The sequence below is a fragment of the Pteropus medius genome, unplaced genomic scaffold, assembly GCF_902729225.1.
Source record: "Pteropus medius unplaced genomic scaffold, Ma_sr-lr_union100, whole genome shotgun sequence".
In the NCBI taxonomy this organism is placed as follows: domain Eukaryota; kingdom Metazoa; phylum Chordata; class Mammalia; order Chiroptera; family Pteropodidae; genus Pteropus; species Pteropus medius.
This window is the reverse complement of record NW_024349800.1, coordinates 34,174,118-34,186,663: the sequence shown is the minus strand read 5'-3', so window position 1 is coordinate 34,186,663 and position 12,546 is coordinate 34,174,118. Positions and strand designations below refer to the sequence as shown.

The 12,546-nt window shown below is 41.4% G+C and overlaps 1 protein-coding gene across 2 annotated transcripts in view; it reads right to left on the bottom strand.

Moving 5' to 3' along the window:
- Positions 1-12,546, bottom strand: part of FSHR (follicle stimulating hormone receptor) — a 156,550-nt gene that overhangs the window by 35,378 nt on the left and 108,626 nt on the right. For both annotated transcript variants that reach the window (XM_039887196.1, XM_039887197.1), the window contains exon 4: positions 11,644-11,718. In XM_039887196.1, the coding sequence (XP_039743130.1) occupies positions 11,644-11,718 (75 nt within the window). The remainder of the gene's footprint in view (positions 1-11,643; positions 11,719-12,546) is intronic.

The window sequence follows — 12,546 nt, the reverse complement described above, 5'->3', positions numbered from 1 at the left end:
CACTTTACACTAGTTTTCTGAAAATGCTGTTACTATTTAAGACATGGTTGGCAAACACTCTCTTAGGCAGAGTATTCTGTTAGCACCCTCCATATTCCCCTACCACAATATATATCAGAAAGTTTACTGTACAGAAAATCAGAACCACATTGGTGAAAAGATACACTGTGTCAAGTGAACTTTGGTTCAATTTCTACTAGTATCTTGATATTAGTAGAAATATCTTACCTCTCCAGGGCATAAACTAAAGGGGGCCATCCTAAAATGGCCCCCTTTAGTTTATGCCCTGGAGAGGTAAGGTAAGAAGCTCCGAATACTACCTTGCAGTTGTACAGAATATATCAGTAACAAGATAAGATTCCTACTCTTAGCCCAACCATTAACCTCTATACATACCATGTTTATGTAAAAAGAGATCATGTGCTTTCATGGAACTCTGAATCAAAAGGGAACTAAACTGAAGAGAAACCTTTGATAAAACAAGCCTGAATGTCAAAGAATAAGTTTGTGATGGGCTACTGTGTAGCTCTCACTATTGTTATTTGTCCTTTCAATTCGGAGCATGCTATAGGATCCCTTAGTGTCTAGGGCAGATCTTAGTGTAATAGGATGTCAGAGTTGGAATTTTCCCCAAGACACCAAGATACGAGAAGTGCTACATTCCAGGTTCCTGGAAACTGATTACACAATTCATAACCTGTCATGCACATTGGGCTATAGAGACCTCGTGAGAAGGATTTCTGGAGACAACTGTGAATTTGTCCTTCTCACCATGGGGAAAGGTAATAGCTGCTTGCTGCTTCACTTAGGTTCAGAGAAAGACTTTAAAAAGACCATGGAGCAAGTTTCACGGCTGTCCTTTCCTGCTTGGGGACCCCAGTGACCAGTGTCTGACTTGGGCCCAAGCGAGAGGCTGGCTAAAATGGCAATAGCCCAGAGGATTGCTGTTTAGAAAATAACCAAAGTCCTAGGAACTAATTTACAGCTCACATTTTCTGACCCAGACTTCTAACAAGAAAAGACTGGAGAATAACCTTGCCTTATATTTGTAAAGCACTTATCACTGACAAAGTTATTTCATATTATCTCATTGGACTTTGCAGTGAGTTTCTAAGATGAACACAATTAGGACTTCCTTCTTATAGATGAGGGAGACAGTGCTCACAGAAAGTGAATACAGTGCTCAAATTTCTAGACTTGACCCAGAAAGAATAATAGTTAATTCTTACCAATTACCGTACCACTTTGGGCACCATTTAAATGTCTTACCTACATTGAAGTCATTTAATCCTGCCTACAACTCATGAAGAAGGTACTGTTATTAGCTCCATTTTGTAGATAAGGAATCTGGGGCTTAGAGACTTTCAGTTAACTTGTCTGCTAGAAGGTGAAAGAAAAACCCAGGCACTCTGGCTCCTGTGCCTCTCAGTGATGTTCTTTCCATTATATAACATTGGCTAATAGGACTTATAAAACCTAAAGATCTCTCCAGGTTAGACTCACTGCTAACAGAGCATTCAAGTGGCAATCTTTTAGGACCTTCCTGGATGCTAATATAAGAATAACTTTAATCCAACTACCAATTTGTGGCAAGCAGTTACTTTCAAATTACATAGGGAAGTCACAAAAGAGTTAATATTTTAAACAGTTTGCACACCCTTCCCCACAACTCATTTCTAACATTAATTATTTAGGAAACTATTTCCTAGGTACACTTCAACTTAGCCCGAGTAGATAATCACAATTTCCAAATGGCAAACATTAATAAGGTGTCAATGTTGTGCTCAGAAGACGAGGTCCAGTTACTTTGGCTTCATCCACACCCTATATATGTGCCTCTTTATATGTGGTGTGCCAGACAGCGGGATGGACTGGATTGGAGTCTGACATTCCTGGCTTCAATCCTCAGTTCTATCAGCCGCATAATTTCTGAGTTTCAAAATCCTCATGCCTTACCCTTTGAGAAGACTGGAAGGTGAGATGAGTTGTATGAATAAAATATCTAGTTTAAGGTCTGCCATATAGTAAAAGTAGATGCTTGGTAAGCATTTTTCCTGTCCTCCTGCCCCAAGATCATTTCTTAATCCCATTTTCAGAGTTTGGGCAATTCAGTCATCTCTGAACCTCGTTTCCTATCTGTAAAATAGAACCAACAGTAAATATCTCACAGGGATTTTTAAAGAGTCCATAAGTAAAGCAAAGTGAAAGTGCTTTCTAAATTATGATTCCTGTTGCCCACTCCAGTGTCGTCCAGCAATGGCCCATACAGTTAGCAGAGCTTGCACATGATTGCCGTTTTGACCTTTCAAAGCATTCCTGCACCCTGTCTCATCTTCTCCCTCCTTTTTCTTCCTTACAACCTTGTAAAGGAAATACGCCATCGTTTTTCTCTCCACTTTACTTGAGCCCCAGAGAAGCTTGGTTACTTGCTTCCAAGTCCTCATAGCAGGACCAGGGCTAGAACCTGGGTGTCTGACTCTCATGTAAAGAGAGCTTTTCCTTGATGTCTTGCCCAGTGAATCTGTGTCCTGGTGGCTCCTGTGGTTTGGCCCTTGTCCAGAGAGACTGTGCTGGGTGAACTTTGTGAGAGAGGCTGCCTAATTTCTTCCTTCATGTGTCTCCCACACATCCCGCTCCCTCTTCCTAGCACTGCTATCTTTAAATCTCAAACTTGTGAGGAAGTAGCTCACCTCCTCTTGAATTAGACATTAGTTGTGGGGTGTTTGCTGTGGGTGAGCTCATGATTAAACTGCAGCAGCACATTTGTGTAATATCTGCTGGAGATGAAAATATTCTTCCTTAGAACATTTGTCACTTTAGTGTTCATACTCCATAACACCCCAGGATAATTCTCTAAAAACAGCAGTTGCTTTCCTTCCACTATGCAAACAGAAAGGTTCAAACCCAGGCCCACATTTTCATTAAGGATCTACTGCGTGTAGACCTTGTGCTCTGTGGGGACTCAAAGATGAATTGAACACAGGCTTTGCTCTGGATTAGTGGTCAGTGGAATAGGGTGGTGACATCTCCTGCCACTTCACTGCTCCCTAGTCTTGAGCCAGTTAGTTGATCTGGATGGCTGAGACGTCCTCTGGACATTCCTCCTGTAGCCATGCTCCTAGAGAAGTCAGCATCTTTCCAGATGGACAAGCCAAGAGTTTGGGAGCAGTGGGGGCATTTGGCTAGAACATGCCTGTTTCCAAATGTCTGTGTTCTTAGTTTGGAGCCTAAGAACACACATTGTGAAGGATAAAGCAGATGAGGTGAATGAAGACACCAAGGGAAAATGGGTCTCTCAACAAATATTAGATTGTGGTGAGAGCCAGGTACACAAGAGGTCTGGATAACAGCCAGGATCTTCTAAAAGAACAACAACAAAAAACCCGAATCGCTGAGCACCTTTTTTGTGCTGTGCACTGGGGATATAGTCATGAAAGAAACCCGGTCCGCATCCTGGAGTGGCACCGAATCTGGTAACTATGGTTTACTTAGGTGATACCATTCCCCCTCTCACTGTCCTGCCTGTCCTTGTGGCTCACTGCACTGGCCAGCCTCCTCCAGCCCATCTCTGCTTCCAGAAGTTGCCCCCTTCCCTACATAGCTGGAAACAGCTCCTGTGTTAGCTCTAATCTCTCAGAGTGTGGCTTCTCTCAGGGAAAGTTGCAAATCTAAAAGGATCTATAAGGACAAAAATACCGTTTAAACCTCCCAACATTGAGACTGCAGTAATGGAGGAAGAGGCAGCAGCTTATTTTCCTTGGCAGGGTGAAGCTTTGCCTAATGCCTTTTCAGATTCTGCCAGCTAAGATGTCTCTCCTCCTGCCTGTGCCTGAGGCTGCCCCTGCCAGGGATTTGTCCCTCTCAGGCCAGCTCCACTGACTGCTGGGTGCTTGTCTGCCTTGGAAACCTCACCTTCACACTCAGTTCCTCTCAGGCTCATCTGAGACTGGCTGTGCTCATCGGGAGAGACTAAAGTGGCAGGGATGCATCTTATGTCCTTCAGCTCCAGGAACTAAATTTCTACTTTTACTTAAGAGTAATTTACAGCTGGTTTAAGGTTTTTAATGTACGCACAGGATCTCAGCATTTAAAGTCTGTTTGATTCCTGGGGAAGAAGAGCCTGATCGAGGAAATGAACTGGTCTACAAGATGATGGATTTTCCCGTCTTGCAGAGAGGCTTTTCCTTCCATACAAGGTCCTTTATGCTGGCTCTGAATATGCTGAACTCAGGACAGGCAGATCTTATTTCACAATTAATAAGGTGAGGATACACGTACCACGTAAGGAGGTGTATCCTGTGAACTTATAATTCTAAGACTCAATGAGCGGGTGGAGTAGATGGTTACCTATATGCTATTTAAGTGGATCTTGTAGGGACTTTTCTCTCCCTTTCAGAGCCTTCCATGCCTGGGATCTATCATGAATTCTTGGATTTAGCATTGCCTTTTTTTAGGCTCCTCTTTTAAAATGCAAATTCCCCTGGAAGGAATATCAAGACCTGAACATATTGACATGAATTGATGGATCAAATAATTGTCTCTCTGATGGAAAAGACCGGGCTTCTTGCAGGAGAAAGCACACTGACTAGATTAGGGGAACATGAGGAGAGATTGGTGGCACAAAATCATCATCATCTTTAAGATCAGGCCCTTAGACAAGAAGAGATCCTTCTCCTCCCGGAGCTAACATGCTCAGGCGAAAATCTCATCCTGAGCATCAGTGTTTCAGAAGGAAAACCTGTCCACATAGTCTTAGAGTTGACAATGGCAGGTTAAGTTGGCTGTGCTAGATAGATTACTGATAAAAGAAGCAATTGTATAATTTCCATTGTGCCCAAACATTCTCGTAGTCATGACAACATCCTTAGATACTTACAATACTAACTCTTAGGGAGATGGCTGATAATTTTTTCCCAATAATCATAATCCCTGTGTAAGATGACTTCTGGTCCAGACTGAATTCCTGATGAGTGCTTTCTGCAGAGTGATTCTGTATGGGAGGCACTGGGGGAAAGAAGGCTTTGGGGCTACTAGAGGTGAGTGCACAAAAATCACTGCAGTTTCTTGGGTCCATCTCTGACCAAGAGGTAAATTGTATAACAGTGATCATTTTTTGGGAATGTGTCCCCCGTTACCTTTCTACTTCTCTAGGTGCCACCATTACTGTACCTGGATAAGGGCAGCTATCCCTTAGCAGGACACCCTTCCTGGTCAATCTATAGTCCCTGCTGGTCAATCTACAGTCCAGGTCATTGTTATGTCCCCCTTCTGCTCAGGCCTAAACTCCCCTGCCTTAGCCTTAATTATTTCTTTTCCAATCTTATCAAACTCAACCCATCCAAATATAGTCAAAGTTTTTTCTTTCCAGTATATATCTTTTTTTTTTTTTTGATTATTAGGACTCAGTTTCTCCCCATCCTGTGCTTACTCCACTATAGTCCTTTCACATTCTTTACATTTACTCACCTCTTTCTTTCACAAAAAATTTCTTATTTCTTTCTTTTCAAATTTTATCATCTTTCAAATTTCAGCTAAGTTTTTCCTGACGAGTCCAGCCCAAGGCATTGGGTCACTCCTTTCATCTATGACCAGTGCCACACAACTCTACAGACGTGTTATTATTTTGGGGGGTTAATGGCTGATAGTCTTTTCTCCCCAAAGACTGAGCTCTTTGAGGTGAGTAAGAGCTGTCTACAGATATCTCCTGTTTATCCCACAAGGCCCTCCATCCTTTGTTAACCACTCTTTCTAAAACATCACTCTCTGCTTTCTTTGCTTTATTTTTCTTTATACTACTGTCACCACCTGACATTATCTAACATTGTTTGTCTCCTCAACTAGAGTGTAAGCTCCAAGAGGGCCGAGGCTTCATCTGTCTTGTCATCTTTTGTACACCTAATGGCCACAGCAAAGCCCAGGATTACCTCAGTAGATAATTGTTGAATGATTGAATGAACGAATGAGTTTGTATTCATTGTCCAGTTAACAGCCAAAATGATGGTGAAATGGGGAGGCACCAGTCCTTTCCACCATGTACGTAGCTGCCATAACATCTAAAAATGAGCTCTACTATGTATCTTTTCTCAGCCACCATAGGAAGTCAAACGTTGGTGAATACCTAAAGTATCAGAGTAATACAGTCTGTAGGGACACTGCAACTTTCTGTCAGAAGAGTCCTGTAACCAGAGACTACGGCCAAGACCAAGTTACTTCTATAAACTGCATGTACTTTTACTGCCCTGCCTACTCCTTGGTTTGCTGTAAGACTCCAATGCAATGAAGTATGATAGAAAGCATTAAATTGTGAATCAACATAAAAGTAGGAAGTATTAGCCAACCGGCTGGCGGTGTGAAGAACTGAAATCAATTTTGATGATGATGGCAAGGGAGATTATGGACCACTAGTGTTGAAAATAAACATTAAAGGGAGCCCTCCATTAGAACTCTGCAGGATGACATACTTTTGTTCATTGGAATAACCTTTCTGGATGTGTCAGGAGTTCAGTAAGAAGGATGCCTTTGTTCTTAGAGAAATACAAATGATGTATTTCCATGTTTGAATGCTGATCAGTGTTTTCTGTCCAAAAGAAAACCTTCGAAACCTCAGAAATATTGGAAGGGGAAGGAGATATCACAATCACCACCACCACCACTACCATCATCATTATCAAATTAATCCTTAAAACATTTTTAAAAAGTAGGTATTTTTCTTTTAAGCAGAGGAGAGAACTGAGTTACAAAGAGATGAAGTCCTTTACATGGGCTCCCTTAGCTAGTAAATCACAGGGTCAGGAATTTAATAAGAATTGCTAATATTTATTAAGCATTTTCTAAATGTCAGTCATTCTTCTAAGTACTTCTTTTAATACAATTCAAGAATGCAGGCAATGTTATTCCTAGTTTGCAGAAAGAAAAAAATGAGACTTAGAGAAATTAAGCCAGTTACCCAAGGACACAAAACTAAACAGGGCACGGGCTGACACCTGCACCCAGACGGGTGGCACTGGAACCTATGTGCTTCTCTGCTACTCTTTGCTGCCTCCCAAGTCCCTGCCCTCTGTCCCTTTGCCATGCGGTCTCCAACAAATGCTTTTATAATCAGAGAAGCGACTTTTATTACTCCCACAAACCAAGTGGAAGAGGGGAATGCAGAAAAGAGAGGAATTTAGGGGTGGGAAAGAAATAGCTTGAATTGCTGAGGTAAGTCCCAGTGAAGAATCTCCTGGAATTATCCTCAACTGGAGAAAGCAGATGGCTTGGTTGCCGTTAGCAGGCTTCCTACGGAGGCCTAACAAGCCCAAATGTCAGTGGAAGATGGTTGTCAGTTGGGGGTGGGGCCCATCCAGCTGTGTGAAGGGTTTGCTAAGATAGAATTATGGTTTATTGAGTAGCAAAGAGCAACATCCAGCTGCCTGAGGATTACATTGACAGGCTGCAAAGACAAGAGAATATCGTATAAACCTTATTTATAGGTCGATAGGTAATCTTTCACATACAAAAGGTCAGCTGCAGGAAGGCAGAGTGATGAAGAGAGGAATATTGCTTGCAAATACAATATTGACTTAAAAAAATCCACCCAGATGAATTCTTTGATGTATATTCTTCAAGTCAAAGTACATTTCTTTATTCATGAGTTTTTCCCCTAACCACTTCTTGTTCTTCAGTGAAGTATGAAGGCAGTAATGAAGAACACTGATTTCTAGTTGTCTTTAATTCTGTGCCATCAAATGATCAGCATCAAATGCAGTCAAGGCTGAGAACCTCAGAACAACATTTCTAAGTGTGTGTGTGTGCAGCAATTAGGACGCTCAGGTCAAATAGCAGCTTTCCCCGGACCCTCGTAATTTCCTGCTTTGGTAGCTGTGATGATAAGCATTTGTCCGGAGTTAAGGAATAAACAACTACTCAGTCCTATGGGTCCCTCTGGATTCCTTCATCCATTTTTTTTCTTTTCATCGAAGCAAGCAGTTAGTCATCCAAAAGAATATCTGAAATCTTTGCCATCCACCTCTGCCTGGCTGTGGATCCTAAAGTTGTTTATGACTGCAACTCAGACACAAATGAGCATGGAAGGAAGCTTAGCTTGGCTTTGTTTTCGTGATATAACCTTTCAGATTAGAGGACTAACTATGAATTTAGGTGTACTACGAATTTAGGGAATCAGTTGCTCTGATTCCCAGGGCCACGGTGTGCCAATACTGGGGCAGAGTGTACACGTGGGGTAAGACCCTCCCTGGGCAATAAATCGAAAGGCTTCAGATGAACGGAACCCTTTGTCTCAATTTTCTGATGGGGACCTGCATGGCAGTGGATACGAAACAATTTTGTATACTGTAGAGTTATGTAAGTGTATATTTTTTCAGAGCAGTCATAGAAGATCCTTTGACAATGACACAGCTCTTCCAAATTGCTTACTAATTCTTTTCTTTCCCCAGTTAGAAAGCACATTTCAAATGTTCTGAGAACAATAACCTCCTCTCAGGAAAGGACGGTACTGGATTCAGTTACCTCCAGCTTCATCTGGACTTGATGGGGGAGCCAGCTGGAGCTAGGGACTATTCAGCACCTCACAGTGAGAAAAGGATGCAAAGGAGAGGCTGGACTTGGTGACAGATGACACAAATTTCAGCCTCTTCCAGATTCGTAGCCATAGCTTGTCCCCTGTATTCTGCCAAAGTTTCCCTCTCCTCCAGTTTAGGGCAGTGTCTTTCATACCCACATCCTCCCACATTCCTCCCCAGCCCTTATCCCTTAGGGGAAGGGCGGAGGGTCCTTGTTAATAAGAATGAATTGTTGTGGCCATAAGATGTGGACCAATATTGAGGTCAGATTCTGTATCTCTTGATTTCAGACTTTGCGATGGTTCTTCATGTTCTCATTCACCTGATCCTAGTCCACTATTCTCATTGTTATTATCACAGGCTCTGGAATATGTGTGTGAGGGTGTGGTTTTCTTGTTGGATCTATCCTCTGCAGGAGTGCTTTTTATTAGCCGTATGTGATAGTTTATGAATCGGGGTGCCCCTTTGCATGTCCTAAGTTACTTATGTTCTGTTATTGAGGGCTCTGTGGGCCCCAGATTCCACTAGACTTTTTCTAAGAGGAAAGGGTGAGAAGGCAGAGATGATAATTGGGAGGTACAGGAGAAGAGACTGTGGAATGTAAGAATCCGGGTAACGGGCACTAATAATTTTATATTTGTATAGTTCTTTCTGGTCTGTATACTGAAAAAATTCGCAAATGTTTTTTTTTGGGCATGGTCTTATTTGGTTTCCACAACCACGCAATTTACAGATAAGGAACTTGAGGCTTCGAGAAGGTAATAGGCTGTCTACCTAATAAATATCTGTAATCTAGTCTCTCTGACTTTATATATATATATATATATATATATATATATATATATATATATATATATATATATATTTTTTTTTTTTTTTTTTCTTTTCTATACTGCTCCATTCAATGCGAAGGCATGTCCCAAAGTCCTTTTTTTGCACTCATGCCGAACACTCTGGGTAAAAGCTAAAGGTCTTGGTGGCCACCATAACTCTCTATTTAACACTTACAGGCATTTTCCTGAGAATGGACTGGTAGAATTTGGTTGACCAGAAATAATCATTCTACAAATAACTTAGTACATATCTATTAATGTTTTTGAGCACTTATGTCGTAAAAAATATTTTCATATATTAATCTCACCCGAGGCTTAGAAAAGCCATGCGCATCTCAGGAATCCGATGATTGGCCCAAGAATAAGTGGTGGATTCAGAATGAAGCGCTAGATTTTCTGATTTTAAGGCCCATAGCTTTTCTGTTACATTTCTTCCACTGTTACGTACCTAACCCGGGCTAGTCTCTGTAGACAATATAGCAAAGCCTATTTAGGGACCCAAGACTCCCAAGTCTGAAACTAAAAATGACTACAACCCTAACCTCTGAGCAGTACTGGCTCTATAATTTGTGGGGTGCAGTGCAAAATGAAAATGAAGTGTTTAAGTATTTCAAGACAGCAGAGAACTAAACCTAGTGTAAGATTCTTTGAGTGTGCAGCCCTTTTGAGCAGGGGGCCCTGTCTGACTGCACAGATGGCACGCCAGTAAAGCCAGTCCTGCCACTAACATTAACTCAGGGATGGATGATCTGTTACTTTCTCAGATCCTTTCTGGAGTTTCAGAGAGCGGAAGTTCTAGGTCATATGCATTCTCTTCTGTTAAATCTTTTATTCCCTCAGTCATTCTCCACTCAGAGATCTAAGGCACATAGTTGCCTAGTATTCCTTAATATACCTGCTAACTCCAGTTCTGATGATCAAAATTTAGGGATAGAGTCATAATATCAATAGTAGCTAATTTATTGAGTATTTACGATGTGACAGACACTGTTTAAAACTTTTTATGTGCTTTGAATTGGTTGCAAAGATCGCCTCAATTCTGTATTCTTCCCTGTATCCACATACCTGGTGTTGTGACTTTGTAGCTTTTACAACAAGAAGTGGAATCTGTTTCTCCACCTCTTGAATCTGTGCTGGCCCCATGAATTGCTTTAGCTAATAAAATACAGCAGAAAAGATGGTGTGCTAGTTCAGGATTTTGGTCTCAAGAGGCTTGCAAGCTTCCACTCTCTCTCTCTCTCTTGCGATCTTAGAACTGCCACGAGGACAAGCCTGTGTTAGCCTGCTGTAAATGAGCACCAGTTGGAGGAGAGCTGTCATTTCATCTGAGACCACCCAGAGCAGCCAGCTCCCAGTTGACCTGCCAACTAACTGCAGATGCATGAGTGAGCTGAGCTGAGGTAAGGCAAACAGAGTCCATTTAGCAGACCATTCCTCTATTCAACTCACAGGTGAGAAATGATAAATAGTGGTTGTTTTAAAACTCTGTCTTTTGGCAATATTTGGTTATGCATTATCATTATGTTAATAGAAAATAGATTTATTATTTTCATTTCCTTGACAAGAAAACAAGCTTTGAGAGGTTAAGTTCTTGTCAGCGATCAGTAGTGAGTACATGGGCCCAGAAGTTTGACTCCATAGTCTAAATTTTTATGTTATTTTGTGGGGCCTCATCATAGCACCCAGGGCTCTGTCAAGCCCTCAGCTAATCTGAAAGCCATTTGAATAAAAGAAGTAATGTTTTTGCTGATGGGGGCAGGCCTAGGGGCTAGAGCTCAAACATTAGGAATCTCTCTGCTGATAAATACCATGTCTATTATTAACCAAAACTTACAAAGTAAAACACTGTAATCTATCAAAGAAAAAAAAAATGAATATATGCAGAACAAGAGAGAAGATGTTTTTGAGGTCAAGGTCACAAGCTAAATGCTAGCAGAAATTTTGGCTGCATCTCATTAACACTAAATTAAGACTGAGTTCTGCAAGAGGTCTTTGTGATAATCCCATTAATGCAAATGGCATTCCTTATGATGTCTGTTTTAGTAAATGAAAATAAAATGGAATTATATTAGTGGAATTCACTCATTAAACTGAACTAAAATCCACCAGCAAGTATCTTTCCATCTCCGCTTCTTCCCCACATCTTTGATAAAAAGCAATTGCTCCTCAGAGTAGCAAAATAGGAATATTTTGCTAAAATAGGACTACACAATCTGATCATAGAGGGGGCATTGAAGTACAGTTCTTACAAATATCGGAGGTTGGGAAGGTTCTGGAAGGCATCAGGGTCGATGTATAGCAGGTTGTTGGCCTTTTCAATTCTACTGTAAAAGAGGAAACAACAACGAGTGTGATTTTAACAGTAAGGACTGCTGTCGTATTTTTCACATTATGTAGAGTATATCAATAAGTCATTCATCCGTCCATCTGTCCATCCATTCATCCATCCAGCTATCATTAAAATAAAGATCGAGCATGCATGCAGTGCCTTTTACTATGCTAAACTGTGCAGATTAAATATTAACACTGTCCTGTTTAACCCTCATCACCAAAGTCCTCCTGGGCTGTGTCCATCAGAGGCAAACAAAGCACTGGTTGGTTGAGTCATTTTTACCCTGAGCGCAGCAGCATCTATAACAAGTAAGAATATCCCAGGCTCTGAGGAGGCCAAGAGGGTAGGGATGAGACTAATATGAGAAAATAAGCTTTTGTCTATCAGGAAACAAGAGATAAGAGGATGGAAAACAACAAAAGAGGGTGAGAAAGAAGACGGATGAGAAGGAATAAAGGTGAGGGGCAAAAGGAGGTTGGAGAAAAAAGAGTGAAGAGGCAGAGAACAAAGAATAGGGTACATACTGGTTTTAACCATGAACTCCCAGCAGACAGTAGCCAGTGATTCCCTTCATGCTGTAGACTGAGGCTGCCTGCTCCCTTACAGCTCATGAGAAGTAGTGACTTCTGCCCTGGGTTGGCCTGTGCTGTGTCCTGATCAATATTCTGGAGGTGAGCATGTTCACATTTAGATTCCAACAGAGAGAGGCTGCCCTTTCCTCATCTTGCTGGATCAATGTATATTTGCAGAGATGCTCTGTGTTAATTACTTCCTCCCTGTTTCATTAGCTTTTATGTTGCAGTAACATGTAGCTACCTAG